The sequence below is a fragment of the Elephas maximus genome, chromosome X, assembly GCF_024166365.1.
Source record: "Elephas maximus indicus isolate mEleMax1 chromosome X, mEleMax1 primary haplotype, whole genome shotgun sequence".
In the NCBI taxonomy this organism is placed as follows: Eukaryota; Metazoa; Chordata; class Mammalia; order Proboscidea; family Elephantidae; genus Elephas; species Elephas maximus.
Genome location: NC_064846.1, coordinates 9,871,374 through 9,887,213, shown reverse-complemented (window position 1 = coordinate 9,887,213; position 15,840 = coordinate 9,871,374). Strand labels below are relative to the sequence as shown.

At 42.2% G+C, this 15,840-nt stretch overlaps 1 protein-coding gene across 1 annotated transcript; it reads left to right on the top strand.

Annotated features, from left to right (window-relative positions):
* Window positions 1-792: 792 nt before the first annotated feature.
* On the top strand, window positions 793-12,881 carry LOC126069511 (RNA polymerase II elongation factor ELL2-like). Its single transcript, XM_049872963.1, has 2 exons — window positions 793-2,660; window positions 12,434-12,881. The coding sequence occupies exons 1-2, from the start codon at window positions 793-795 to the stop codon at window positions 12,879-12,881; spliced, it is 2,316 nt and encodes a 771-aa protein (XP_049728920.1).
* Window positions 12,882-15,840: the final 2,959 nt, after the last annotated feature.

The following is a 15,840-nucleotide window of genomic DNA, read 5'->3' as shown; positions in this document are numbered from 1 at the left end:
TGGCACCTTACTGTCTTGGAGAGTGAATCCACTTGGAACTGATTCCTGATAATCTCTGTACATGCTGTGACTAAAATGTATGTCTCTCACATGCATAGCTGCAAGGTTTGTTTCACCATGGGCAATTTCTGGAGAGGTACAAAGAAATAGAATAGTGGGCATAAGTGGCAAGTTGAGAGGATAAAAATTGCTGCCTCTCATTGGCGATGGTGAGAAAGTTGAGAAAGGGGCACCTTTAAGATATTGATTTTTTTGTTCACTATTAACCTCAAAGAATGTGTTAGCTATTAAATGAGGACCCCTGTGGCTTGGCCCCATCCACCAGAAGACTGAGAACCGGCCTGCATGTCAGAGTGAATGTAAGGATGACCTGATGCTAATCATGCCATGTGGAAGCCTTTGCTTTAAGTTTCCAAAAGCTTGTTGCTCCTGTTAACCCTCCCACCGATGGTATCTACTCAATAGTGGATTTACTTGGAGGAGATGGCTTTTATACACTGAACCCAGAAAATAATTTAGCACTTTGCAGTTTGGATTAACAGTTTCTCCTCAGGAGAAATGAAAAAAGGGAAAGGAAGAACAATGAAAAAAATGATTCAATCCTTACAACCACTTTGACCTCCCCAGATCCTGTGTCATTCAGGCACTTCTTTCCTTTGTTCCACTGGGACGTGATCTTTTAGAATTAATTTTACAAACAATAGCAATAAGAGACACAATTCTAACCAAAGAAAGTTGTTTTTTTCTCAAATATTTGACTGTTTGAACTTTGATTTTTGCAGACATGACTGTATGACAGCCTTTGGAGGCAGAATAGTGGGGGCAGTGGCACCCCAGGAAGGAGAGGTGACAGTGGAGTTGGTGAATGACATAGAGCCATGGCAGGACAATGTCACCATGCTGCCCATGCAGCTCACTGGGCCAACCATCCAGGCTATTGACTCTTACCAGAACTACAAGAATACAGCACCTCCGAAAGCTTCTATTCAGTTCCAAGGACTTGAAAGGCTTATTGAAATCCCCTCAAACTCTTCCCCTACTGATGTATACCATGTTAACTTCCAGTTGTCCAGTGTGAGTAATGACAATCATCAAGGGAGAGTTGACCATACCCAGCAAACTGAATGGGGCCCTACTCCCTCACAGCTCACTTGCCAGGGCTTGTTTCCCGAGAAAATGACAGTGCGCAGAACAAACACAACACACGGATGTATGGCCCAGGTAGAGGAGGACTCCTCTGACAAACTGAGCACGATTACAAAACCATATGTAAGGAAGAAAGTACCAGTTCAGAAAGCACCTCAAACCATTACAGAGCCAGTGCCTGAGAGGGAAAAAACCACTCCCATTAAGCCTGCACATTCAAGTCGAAAGTCACGGATTGCCAACAGTGTCCACATGCGGCCATACAGGGACAGGGTGATTCACTTGTTGGCACTGAGGGATTATAAGAAACCTGAGCTGCTCGTTCGACTGCAGAAAGACGGTATCCTTAAAAAAGACAAGAACTCACTTGGAAAAATTCTGCAACAGGTAGCCACTCTAAATCCTAGGAATTTTTCTTACACCTTAAAGGATTTTGTTTTCAAAGAGCTCCAGAGAGACTGGCCGGGTTACAGTGAGTTAGATAGGCAGTCATTGGAATTGGTGCTTGCCAGACAAGCGGAGCTAGCTCAGAATACTACTGCCACCAATTATTCAGAATCTTCTAGAGTTTCTAGTACAGATGGCACTTCTCAGAAACAGCTTTTCAATTCGACTTTTATTGATCCTTTAAGGAAAAAAAAAGTTAGAATATCTCACCTGACAACTAGATTACAGTCAACATCAAATGTTAAGTTGAATAACGCTGGTGGAAAATCTGCTGCAGCTCTCCGACTACCTTCTGCGGCTACAGCCAGCCTTACCTCTCCGCCTCTGCCCTCAACCTCCCTTCCCATTTCAAATTCTCCCCAGCCTGTAAGTTCTAACTATAATTCTTATAGCACCCCCGAAGGGCTCAGGACTCAAGATCCATATTGTGACAGTTTCTGTCGAAATCGTAGTGTATTTGAACACCAGCAGGATAAGCATACTTCTGTGGAAATGTTGGCCTGTATTTCCATTCAAACAAATTATCCAAAACTCATAGAGAAGAACCATTCAACATCTGATGAGAAGTTCAAATATAAATTTATAGAACACCAAGCAAAGAACCAAAAACACAGTATTGAGATGATGGAGATGCAGAAGATAGATCCTGCAAGACGAAATAGAGGCACAAAGTCAGACTCTAGTGAAGGAGTTGAAAAGGTTTGCACTGTCACTGAAGACAGCTGTTCAACATCTGGGCCCTCAGGTTATTTGGCCAACTACTTCACCATAGTCACCTCTGAGCAACGTCAGCACTATGTGCAGGAATTCAGAGCAGAGTATGATGAATATCAGGCCTTGCGAGCCAAGCTGGTGACTGTATCCAGCCCATTTGTTAACCTCGATGCAAAAAGGAAGAACCTTTCTCCAGGCACAAAAGTCTATCAGGATATTAGTGAAAAAATCTCACTAGAATATCAGAAAATAAAGCAGAGTAATCCCAATTTTGACGCAGAAAAAGAAAGGTGCTGGTATCTTTATAACAAGCTGGCTCACATTAAAAGATTAATAAGGGATTTTGACCAAAAGTAGGTAGAGTCATGGCACTAGAACTGTGGTTGGACCAGAAGAAGCAAGCTTGCTGATTGAAAATTCCAAATTACTTGCTCTAAGATTCGAAAGGAATGAAACTTTGTTCATTGAAACTTTCAGTATTTTTAATTTTTGTTTTATTTTATTTTTGTGTTTATCTATTTTTATTTCATGGTCATTTTTACTTTTATGTTTATTTATTTTTTGTTCTTACTTTTTATTTCATTTTTCCTTTGCTTTCCTATACTTTTGAAGCTCTTTTATCTGGTCCCCTTTAGCCTCAAAATTTGTTTTTACATCCTTTTTATCATTAAAAAAAAACTTGGGCGTCTGCCATTTGAGACACTGAATCAGAAATGTACACACTTAAAAAATAAAACATGTAAGGTGTATTGCTTTCAAATAAACAAGCCTCTTTTTTTACCTTTCTTAAAGCACTCTTTCTTAAAACATACACGTTTAGAGATTTGCACAAAATACCGTGATTCTTCAAATGGTACATGTTTTCACTTTATTAAGGTTATTTGTTGACCTTGATTGAGACTGGCACTTGTTTTTATCTTGGGGAAACACAAGTTATGTGGGCTAGCTATCTATTGATAGATATATATAGATACATACACACATACATGCACAGAAAAAACAAAAAAACCAAACCCATCGCCATCAATTTGACTCCAACTCATAGCAATCCTGTAGGACAAAGTAGAACTGCTCCATAGTTTCCAAGACTGTAATTTTACAGAGGCAGACTGCCACATATTTCTCCTGGGGAACAGCTGGTGAGTTCGAACCACTGACCTTTTGGTTAGCAGCCAAACACTTAACCACTGTGCCACCAGGCTCCTTTTATAAATGCACACAGATAAACATATATGTATGTATATGGTTATGGATTGAATTGTGTCCCCCCAAAATGTCTTTAAACTTGGCTAGGCCATGGTTCCCAGTAATGTGTGATTGTCCAGCATTTTGTCATCTGATGTGATTTTCTTATGGGTTGTAAACCCTACCTCTGTGATGTTAATGAGGCAGGATTAGAGACAGTTATGCTAATGAGGCAGGACTCAATCTACAAGATTAGTTTGTATCTTAAGTCAATCTCGTTTGAGATATAAAAAAGAGAAGCGAGCGGAGAGTCCGGGGTACCTCATACCACTAAGAAAGCAGTGCCGGGAGTAGAGCGCGTCCTTTGGGCCCAAGGTTCCTGCACAGAGAAGCTCCTAGACCAGGAGAAGAATATTGACAAGGACCTTGCCCCAGAACCAACAGAGAGAGAAAGCCTTCCTGTGGAGCTGGCACCCTGAATTTGCACTTCTAGCCTACTAGACTGTGAAAGAATTTCTCTGTTAAAGCCATCCACTTGTGGTATTTCTGTTATAGCAGCCCTAGATAACTAATTATATATATATATATATATATCTTAGCAGAGTTCCTGATGCATAGTCAGCACTCACTGAATGGTAGTTTCCATATTGCCACCATTATTATTGTATTAGTTATCTATTGCTGTGTAACATTACCATAAATCTAGCAGCTCAAAGCAACACATATTTTTTATCTCATAGTTTCTGTGGGTCAGGAATCCAGGCAAGGCTTAGTTGGGCCTTCTGCTTCAGGGTCTTTCATGAGGCTGCATTGAGGCCTTTGCATGAGGTCAGGGATGGGGTTTCATCTGAGGCTCAGCTGAGGAAGGATACACTTCTGAATGCACTCACATGGTTTTTGGCAAGATTCTATTTCTTTTGGGCTGTTGGGTTGGAGCCTCAGGTCCTTGCTAGCTGTTAACTTGAGGCCTCCCTCAGCTCTTTGCCATGGGGCAAAGCTCACAACATGGCAGCCATCTTCAGTAAAGTCGGCAAGGGAAAAACTTATCTGTTAACAAGACAGGAGATATAGCCTTACATAAGATAATCATGAGATCTCTGAAGTCAATCTAAATTTGTGGAGGGAAGCTTCCACTAGGGTATACAGATAAAAGAATAAGACCAGGTCTTGTTCTAGTTCATGACCAAAACCTAAGTAAAGCATGCCAGCCAGGCATTTTCTTACAAAGTCACGTAGCCTCTTAGAAGTAGTGTGATAAGGTTGACAGTCTAGTTGAATGTTGACTCAGGAGACCAGCTTTCTATTATCCTTTGCTGGGTTTTCTCAAGTGAGACATTTAACAGGGATATGTTGATCTGACAGCATAGTGTTGACCATATTTGACAGAAGAGCTAGTATAGATGCATTATCTGTATGGGGTGGCATGAAGGCTATATCACGATTAGTAGTGGTAGTTGAAGCTATAAGATGAGAGAATGTAATTGCTGAGGAAGACAATGTAGAGAAAGCACTCAATGATTTGCCCTGTCCTGAGGAATGCAATACATTTACGGTATAAGAGGAGAGAGAGAAGCTAGAGGAAGAATGGCCAGAGAAGGAGAATGGAAACTATAAAGGCATGGTGCTCTAGAAGCCTGGAGAGGAGGTGACTCAGTTTCAAATGATGCAGAGATATCAAGGAGCAGTATTACTCAAGTACAAGGGCCCACAGAGCAGCATGAACATACAGAACCATGGGATCTCGTACAACGATATTAGGGAATCCTAATCCTCAAAAACCAAAACCATTTCAGAGTAAACAAATAATTTCTTTTATCAGGATCATCACAAAGCTGGTTCCTATGAGGCTGAGGTTAAAGATGTCCCAAATGTCCAATTTTTCCAAGCTGCTGTCCCACTCCATCATCTCTGATATCAACTACTCCATCTCCCCTCAGTACTCTTCCTCCCACCTTTGGGTTCCCTAATTGATTGCAGCATCTCACAGAACTCATGAATGGTACAATGGAAATGGCTCATGTGGCTGTGGAGGCTGGCAAGTCCCAAATTTGTGGGTCAGGCACAGGCTTCTCCAGACCCATGTGGCTGCAGGGGCTGACAAACCAAACAGGCAGTTCAGACCCCAGGCTGCTGGCTCACAAGGCTGCGGGAGGTGGCAAATCAGGTCACACAATAGGCCACTGGCCCAGGTGACCTGTGAATCCCAGAATGAGCGGGTCAGACAGCAGGCCTCTGGCTCGAGTCCCAAGAATTGGAGGTCAATTGACCACAAACTGAAAGAGGAATCGGAATCCAGATGCAGAGAGAGAGAGAGAGAGCGCCTCACCAGGACACATGTGTCTTACATGCAGGCGACACCCCAGGGAAGGGCGTAACTTTAGTAAGGGTGGGATTTCAGTCACGGCCTCCTGCAAGGCTGTGACCCAAGACACACCTTACACCAATCCTGCCTCATCAGCATGTACAAGTCAGAATCCACAACACATAAAATGGAGGACCACCACATAATATTGGGAATCATGGCCTAGCCAAGTTGACACATAACCTCAGCTATCACAGGTTCCATATACCTTATTTGCATAGTCAATCATTGTGTGTGAGTCACAAAGATCATGGCTAGAAGGGCCATATTAAGTCATTACACTGCGTAGAGACTTTCAACATATTTACTAAATAAACAGATACTGCATTGCTGAATTCCACATGAAATTTTCAGTAATTTAATTGATCATAAATGATTATTCTTGAGTAGATTAGATATTTATGTAGTAGTAATCTGGAATGCTTTGTGACATTACCTTCATCTGAAGAGTATAAACACATGGAATATTTAACTGTTCTTTTTTCCTGATGTGTTTCTGAGAGTAGATGATCTTGATGGCCAAGCTAAAATTTATTTGATATCCTGAATAGGTATACTGTCTTTATTTTCCATTATGATAATCAATTTAAGTGAATGATGAATCTGCTCTGCTGTTTATCAGTTTCATCAAACTTTCCACTCATTTATTTGACAAAATAATTGTTCATAAATTTTGTCACTATCATCTCCACTACTTTCACTCTCATGAATATGCATGACTTTTGTTGTTGCTGGTGTTGTACTCTTGGGATAGAGTGATATTTCAGAAGTCCTGATGTCTGAGTGTGAAATGCAAAAACATTGCGAACTATGTAATTAATAGAAAATAATTTTGTGATATTAACAGGATAAAAAAAAAAAGCTGCTGTCAAGTTGACTAACTCAGGGCAACCCTATGTGTATCAGAGTAAAACTGTGCTCCATAAGGTCTTCAGTGCATGGATTCTAGAAGTAGATCTTCAGTCCTTTTTTCTTAGGTGATGCTAGGTGGACTCAAACCACCAACCTTTTGTTTAGTAGCCCAGCGTGTTAACCGTCAACTCACGGACTCCACTAGCAGGATAAACACCTATTGTTACTCTGTGGGTTGCTAGTCACATATTTGCTATTTTCATTTTCATCCCTTGCCCCTTAAAAAAAAAAAAAGGTATTTATAACATTGGTCCAAAATATTGCTTGTCTGCTTTGCAAGCCTTTGAAGCATTTGAGTAATATACACTCTCCTTTTAGTCTAAGGCAACTGTTTGTGTGCAAAATATTATAATTTAGAAGTTAGTCAATTATTTCTTAATTTCACCTGGAGCAATCTTTGATAATAAACTCCATGACTTTTGGATTCTATCTTTTTTCTTGGGCAAACATTAGTCTTTTCCAGCTGTCTCAGTCATCTAGTGCTGCTATAACAGAAATACCACAAGTGGATGGCCTTAACAAAGAGGAATTTATTCTCTCACAGTCTAGGAAGCTAGAAGTCCAAATTCAGGATGTCAGCTCCAGCGGAAGGGTTTCTCTTTGTCAACTCTGAAGGAAGATCCGTGTCATCAATCTTTCCTTGGCCTAGGAGCTTCTTCTAGTGGGAAACTCAGGTCCACAGGACATGCTCTGCTCCCAGCACTGCTTTTTTGGTGGTATGAGGTCCCAGCTCTCTGCTTGCTTCCCTTTCCTTTTACCTCTTTTAAAAGGTGGTGCAGGCTGCACCCCAGGGAAACTCCCTTTACATTGGATCAGGGATGTGACCTGAGTGAGGGTGTTACAGTTCCACCCGAATTTTCTTTAACATGAAATTATAATCACAAAATGGAGGATGACCACACAATGTTGGGAATTATGGCCTAACCAAGTTGACACATATTTTGGGGGGACACAATTCAATCCATGACACCAGGTATTGCTGTCATGTCAAGTAAAAGCTGTATGTTAGTCCAACAAGCTGTCCCTTCAATGGCCTATCTTCCTCAAGCAAATGAGCTAGCAAATTGAACAGTGGAATTTGATGTAATGCTGTTAATCAGAGGAGACTGTGTATTGATTGCCTCCTAGTCACCTTGTTTGTACTGTCAAGACACCCTCCTGGGATCCACAGCCTTGTCTGCTGTTTGTCTAAGTAGGTGCTTAATTGATACAAAATAGGCTCTTCTCACTCATTAAAGGTGTTGAACCAGAAAAACTTGTTTCTGCCTTTGGTTCTCACAACGCCTCAAATTAAACTCCACATAAGTAAATAGAAACCCATTGCCATTGAGTCCGATTCATAGAGACCCTATAGGACAAGGGCAGAACTGCCCCATATGGTTTCCAAGGAGCACCTGCTGGATTCGAACTCCTGACCTTTCAGTTAGCAGCCATAGCTCTTAACCACTACACCACCAGGGTTTCCAGAAGAGTTACAGTTGTGGTCTTACATACCCAGTGGTGCTTTTTGTCACATAATGGGTGGCTTTCGAGTTGAAAGCAAATATCTGGCACAGCTCATGAGACAATTTGAGAGCACAGTCTTGACTTCTTTTCATCACTCTGCCTTTTGGTGGGAGAAGCCCTGATTGCACGCTGGTTAAGTGTTCAGCTGCTAACTGAAAGGTCAGCAGTTCCAACCCATCAGCCACTCCGTGGGAGAAAGATGTGGCAGACAGTCTGCTTCCGTAAAGATTACAGCCTTGGAAACCCTATGGGGGCAGTTCTACTCTGTCCTATAGGGTCGCTACGAGTTGGAATGGAACAGGCAGTGGGGATGGGCACTCTTTGATGTGGATAATCAGCTCCAATATAGAAATGCTAATTGGTAACTTATGCTTCCTGTGAAGCCTGCAGAGAAAGCTGGTTACTTGGATACGCACTGACTTCTGACTAAAACCTTTTCATCTGTTCTTCACACAGAAACATAAATAAACAGTGCAAAGAGATCTTGAACAGTTAAGCATTGTAAATTGTGTCTTCACTGGGCTTCTGATGCTATAGTGGGGGAGCCAGTATATTTGGATTTATACCTCCAGAAGTGCTCTTAAAGTGACAATAATTTATAGGATTCTGTATATATGGTTAATTCCATAAGAAGAGATTAATCAAGTCAGTGCTAGATGAATAAAATACACTACACAATGCTATCATTTTCCTTAATGATATGGGATGTGAAACTTTTGATACTGATCTGTAAAACTCAAGAGGTAGATCTATGCCATCAATTATTTAATGGTACTGTGGCATGGAATTTTTAGAGAAACACGAGTTAGCAACATAGCAAAAAAAAAAAAATCAAAAGGACTGTTTGATGAACTCAAGTACCCGAGGTCTCTGCAGGCAACCCAAAAATGAGAAGAAAAACTTTACCCAGTCTATACAGATAAAAGAGTAAAAGCAGATTTTGTTCCAGTTTGTGACCAAAACTTAAGCAAGTATTTCCAGCCAGGCATTTCTTACAATGTCACATCGCCTCTTGGAAGCAGTGTGATGAGGTTGACAGTCCAGTTGACAGGGAGGGGCTCTGGAGACCAGCATTGTATTCCTTTGCCAGATTTTCTCAAGCAAGCGATTGAACCTGTCTCTGCATCAGATTCTAGTGAAATGGGGTTGAAAAGAAATGAGGTTTCTAAATAATTTTGAACTGTGTTGAATGCCTTGGTACACTTCCATCAGGAGTGGATTAGCCAATAAGCAAGGTAAGCACAGGCTTATTTGTGCTTACTTAGTAATCTATCATGAACAATTTCACGTGGGTTTCATCACGCCACACATAAGTGAAACCCACATGAAATTGTTCACGATAGATTAGTAAGTAAGCACAAGTTAACCCGTGCTTACCTTGTTTATTGGATAAGGCACCCTAAATTATTCACAAGCGTCATTCATTCTATCACTGAGCTTATTGGTGGAGAGAGTCTTTGAGACATGATTAAAATCTTTTACAGGTGAGGAAATCGAAAGCCAGAAAAATGAAGTGATTTGCTTAACTCAGGGTTTCTCAATCTTGGCTCTGCTAACATATTGAGTTCAATAACTCCTTCTTGTCGTGGCGAATGGGGTAGGGAAGGGTAGGGTGCCTGGCATACTGTATGCTGTTTAGCAGCATCCCCAGCTTCTACCCACTAGATGCTGGTAGAACCCACCCCCTCCCTAGTAGTCATAACAAGCAAAAATGTCTCCAGACATTGCCAAATGTATCATGGGGCGTTCCCAAAATAGCCCGTGGTTGAGAACTACTGGTTTAAGTCACACTGCAAGACAGTGACAGAGTTAGACATGGAGTCCAGGCCTCCTGACATTCACTCTGGTGTTATCCTTACTTAACCACACTGCCTTGCACAAGAGATGTGATACTTTGGGTGAGGGTAGATAGATATCAGGTTAGGAATCCCTGGGTGGTATAAATGATTAATACACTTGGCTGTTAACAGAAAGGTTGGAAGTTCAAGTCCACCCAGAGGTACCTTGGAAGAAAGGCCTGGCAATCTATTTCTGAAAAATCAGCCATTGAAGACTCTGTGGAGCACAGTTCTACTCTGGCACACATGGGGTGGCCATGAGTCAGAATAGACTCGATGAAACTGTTTTTTAGATATCCATTTAACACTCATAGATTGCCACGAGCAAACCTTCTCTGGAGTTTGGTTCATTATATCATTGTGTTGTATTGTCCCACACTAGCGTAATGAAAATGTGTAAAAAGGGCCAAGTCAACAAACGTGAGCGATTTGTTGAAAAGAGCCCTGGCAATTTACAATTACTCAAGTCCAGTGGTGTGTGTTTCATTAATGATGAATATATTCATCAGGGTATGTCTGACAAAATTAGGCATTATAGCAAACACTTATTTCAGTATGCTGAAGTCAAATTCAATAGACGCCTCATAAATACTCTTGAGTACTTAACTTCATCTATATTAATAGTTCAACAGCTTCGTAAAATGCACACAAATATTCTGATTATTTAAAAACAAGTTTGAGAGGACCTGTGAATTTAGGTGACCCAACTACAAAAGTTTATAGGGCAACTGTATGCTAAGACATGAGCTATCATAATTTAAAAGGACTGAATGATGTGGTAAATTAATATTTATTAAAATGGTTTAGCCCAAGGGACAGAAGGGGCCACATAAACCAGAGACTACATCAGCCTGAGACCAGAAGAACTAGATGATGCCCAGCTACAACCGCTGACTGCCACGACAGGGAACACAACAGAGCAGGAGAACATTGGGATGCAGATCTCAAATTCTTGTAAAAAGACCAGACTTAATGGTCTGACTGAGACTAGAAGGACCCAGAGGTCATGGTCCCTGGACCTTCTGTTAGCCCAAGACTGGAACGATTCCCAAAAGCCAACTCTTCAGACGGGGATTGGACTGGACTATGGGATAGAAAATGGCACTGGTGAAGAATGAGTTTCTTGGCTCAAGTAGACACATGAAACTATGCAGGCAGCTTCTGTCTGGAGGTGAGATGAGAAGGTAGAGGGCTGAACGGACACGGGAAATACAGGGTGGAGAGAAGTGTGCTGTCTGATCAGGGAGAGAGGAGCTAGGAGTACAAAGCAAGGTGTATCTAAGTTTTTGTATGAGAGACCGACTTGATTTGTAAACTTTCACTTAAAGCACAGTAAAAAAAAATTATTAAAATGGAAAGAGTTTCATTATGTATTAACTGGAAAAGGAGGTACTAATATAGTACTTATAATGTAATATATTATTGTAGAATGCCTGGGAGCTAAAATAAGGTAGTAAGGATATCATTAGGTGATAAGGATAATGGTTTTTCTTTATTTTTTTTCCTTTTACTTATCTGTTTTCTAACTTAACTACAATGTATTGATTTTATATTATAACAAGATTCATTTAGTTTTAAGAAAAAGAGCTTAGCTTAAGTACAACTCTTCATGAAACCTAAACTTTTTATATCAGTATGAAGAAAAATGCAGCACACAAGGCTACATAGCTATATTAGCCCTTGGTTTGGTATACCATTCAGGAAATCTGTGTTCATGATTGGTCCCCTTCCCTCTTTCCATACTCCCTTCCTCCCTCCCTCCCTCCCTTCCTTCCTTCTTTCCTCCCTCTCTCCCTCCTTCCCTTCCTTTCTTCCTTCCTTCCCTCCCTCCATCCCTACCTCTTTCCTTTCTTCTTTACAATCAGGAATTGTGGAGACGGAATATCTTGCTTATACAAAAAGAAAGGAAAAACAAAGACATTCTAATGCATCAATAATATGGTTTATCCCAAGGTAATGGTTGGAAACCGTGGTGGTGTAGTGGTTAAGAGCTGTGGCTGCAGCAGCTACAGCAGTTCGAATCTACCAGGCGCTCCTTGGAAACCCTCTGGGGCAGTTCAACTCTGTCCTGTAGGGTTGCTATGAGTTGGACTTGGCTCAACGGCAACAGTTTCTTAAGGTAATGATTGGAACACTCACAGGCTATCTATTAGCCAAATGATTCCCTTTCATTTTTTGAAATCTATTCCCAGGAAGGTGATAAAACATAATATCCATTTCATCTTTAAGAGATATACAGGAATGTGTTGCTTAACGTCCAACATATGTTCTGTGAAATAGGACGTTATGTGATTTGGACACGCGCATACCATATTATATACAGGAAAGAGGTGTGCAGGACATTCACTGGGCTGCTGCTGGCCCTGTGTGGTCACCACCTGGCCTCTGAGAGATGTGCCTGGTCCCTGGTACTGCACACACTCGAGTTCCAGGCAGCCACCTCCAGGAACGCTGCTGGCTCCCTTCCCTTCCTTCCTCCGGGCCTGCCTTCCCCACATCCCCATTGGGCTTTAAAATCTTTCATGCCGCCTACCCCTCCTTCACCTCCTTCTCTGCCTCCACCTCTGCCTCCTCCTCCAGCCACCTTTCCTGGTGCTCCTCCTCCCAGCACCTTTGCAGGACGGACAGCTTGGTGGCTGCCCCTGAAGGAGGAGCTGTGGTATCCGGCCGGGCATAACACACAGATTGCCCTGGCTGAATGTGGCTGCAGCCTCATGGGCATCACCCCTCAGCGGCTCCTGGGATGTCTGTGTAGTCCCTGCCTGAGGTGAGTGTGATGGGACAGGCAGCCATGGATGGGGGCCAGAACCCCTTCCCTGCCACCCCTGGGCCAGGGCTGACCTGGGACCCGGAGAGGTAGTGAGAGACAGGTAGGATCTACAGTACTTAGCAAAGTATGTCCACTACATCCTATTCTCCAGTGGGGATTTCTGAACTCTATTATAGCCAGAGTTTTCAGCCAACATGCAGTTGAATGTTGCCTGAAAACGGATGTTATGTGGCATGTACCTGTATAGGACTTGAAATTGAAATTTATTCAACAAACATTTACTGAGAACTAATTTGTACTTCATCTCACATACTTTGGACATGTTATCAGGAGGAATCAGTCCCTAGAGAAGGACATCATGCTTGGTAAAGTAGAGGGTCAGCAAAAAAGAGGAAGACGCTCAGCGAGATGGATTGCCACAGTGGCTGCAACAAGGGGCTCAAACACAGCAACTACTGTAAGGATGGTGCAGGAAGAGGCAGTGTTTCATTCTGTTGTACACAGGGTCACTATGAGTTGGAACCGACTTGACAGCACCTAACAACAACAACATACTTTGTACTGGAGTCCCTGGGTGGTGCAAATGGTTAAGCAATTGGATGCTAACTGAAAGGCTGGAGGTTCAAGTCCACCCAGAGGTTCCTCGGAAGGAAGTCCCAGTGATCTACTTCTGAAAAACCAGCCACTGAAGACCCTATGGAGCACAGTTCTACTCTGACATACATGGGGTTGTCAGGGGCACGATCAACTCCACAGCAACTGGCTGCTTACTTTGTAGTGTGCACTAATCTAGCACAGGCATATGATAGTGAACAAAGAAAACTTACCTTTCCACGCAATGTGTATCATAATGGAAGATAGGTAGGTAAATAACTGCACAAATACTTAGCATGTCACATATTAATAAGTTTTATGCAGAGAAATGAAGTGAGGTTGGGGAGGACCAGGAGTGCCAGGCATGGGATGGGATTCCAGTTTTTAAGTACTGTAGTCAGGGAAGACCTCACCAAACAGATGACGTTTAAACAAGACTTAACAGAGGTGAGGAGTGAGTCATGCAGATATCTGGAGCAATAGCATTCTCAGGCATAAGCCAAAAAACAAACCAAACCCATTGCTGTTGAGCTGATTCTGACTCATAGAGACCGTATAGGACAGACTAGAACTGCCCCACAGGGTTTCCAAGGCTGTAAATCTTTATGGAAGCAAACTGCCACATCTTCCTCCTACGGAGCAGCTGGTGGGTTTGAACTGCTGATCTTTCGGTTAGCAGTTGAGTGCTTTAACCACGGCACCACTAGGGCTCCCTAGGAACTCCTTAAACCCACACCCTAACCCATTTCCATGGAGTGGATTCCAACTCACAATGACCCTATAGGGCATAGTAGAACTGCCCCATAGGGTTTCCAAGGCTGTAATCTTTCTGGAAGCAGACTACCATATCTTTCTCCCACAGAACGTCTGGTGGGTTTCAGTCACTGACCTTTTGGTTAGCAGCTGACCACTTAACCACTGTACCACCAGGGCTTCTCTTCCCAAGCATGTTAGTTATTGTTTTTGTTAGGTGCTGTCGAGTTGGTTCCAACTTATAGCGACCCCATGTACAACACTGCCTGGTCCTGTGCCACCCTCACAATTGTTGTTATCCTTGACCCCATTGTTGCAGCCACTGTGTCGGTCCATCTCATTGAGGGTCTTCCTCTTTTTCGCTGACCCTCTACTCTACCAAGCATGATGTCCTTCTCCAGGGATTAGTCCCTCCTGATAACATGTCCAAAGTACGTGAGATGAAGTCTCCCCATCCTTACTTCCAAAGAGCACTCTGGCTGTACTTCTTCTAAGACAGACTTGTTTGTTTTTCTGGTAGTCCCTGGTATAGTCAATATTCTTCACCAACACCATAATTCAAAGGCGTTAATTCTTGAGTCGTTCTTATTCATTGCAGACTTGTTTGTTTTTCTGGTAGTCCATGGTATAGTCAATATTCTTCACCAACACCATAATTCAAAGGCGTCAATTCTTGAGTTGTTCTTATTCATTGTCCAGCTTTCACATGCATATGAGGCAATTGAAAATACCATGGCTGCAGTTAGGTGCACCTTAGTCCTCAAAGTGACATCTTTGCTTTTTAATACTTTAGAGACATGTTTTGCAGAAGGTTTGCCCAATGTGGTTCATCGTTTGATTTCTTGACTGCTGCTTCCATGGGTGTTGATTGTGGATCCAATCATAAATAGGGAAGGGAAAATGCAACAGGCACAAAAGAGAAAAAGGTTTCTGAAATACTTGAGGAGCATCAAGGACACTAGTGTTTCTGAAGCAAAGTGAGTTAGTAGAGTAATAGAAGAAGTAACAGGTCTAGATCATGTACAACCTTATGGGCAATCGTAAGGGCTTGGGTTCTTCTCTGAACGAGATGGGTTCTTCTCTGAGTGAGAAGGGGGAACACCTGGAGGATTTTACATGGAGGAACATTTGATCTACTTAGTTTTAGAAGGATTACTCTGGCTGCTGGGTTTAGAATATACTATAATGGACAGGGGAAACCCTGATAGCATAATGGTTAAGAGCTATGGCTGCTAACCAAAAAGATTGGCAGTTCGAATCCACCAGGCGCTCCTTGGAAACCATATGGGGCAGTTCTACTCTGTCCTGTAGGGTCGCTATGAGTCGGAATCGACTCGACGGCAATGGGTTTGGTTTGGTTTTTGGTATAAAGGACAAGGGCAGGAGGAGTAACACCAGGTAGGATACTATTAGAATAATCCAGTCAAGAAATAATAGCACCTTGGACAGGGTAGACTTGGTGGAAGTGGGGAAAAGGATTAAATTATGGATATTTTGAAAGTAGATGCAATAGGATTTTCTAATGGATTGTATGTGGAGTATGAGAGAGTTACTGATGGCTTTGAGTTTTGGCTTCTTGTTTCTCCTTCTGATATTTTAATAATTGAAGAGCT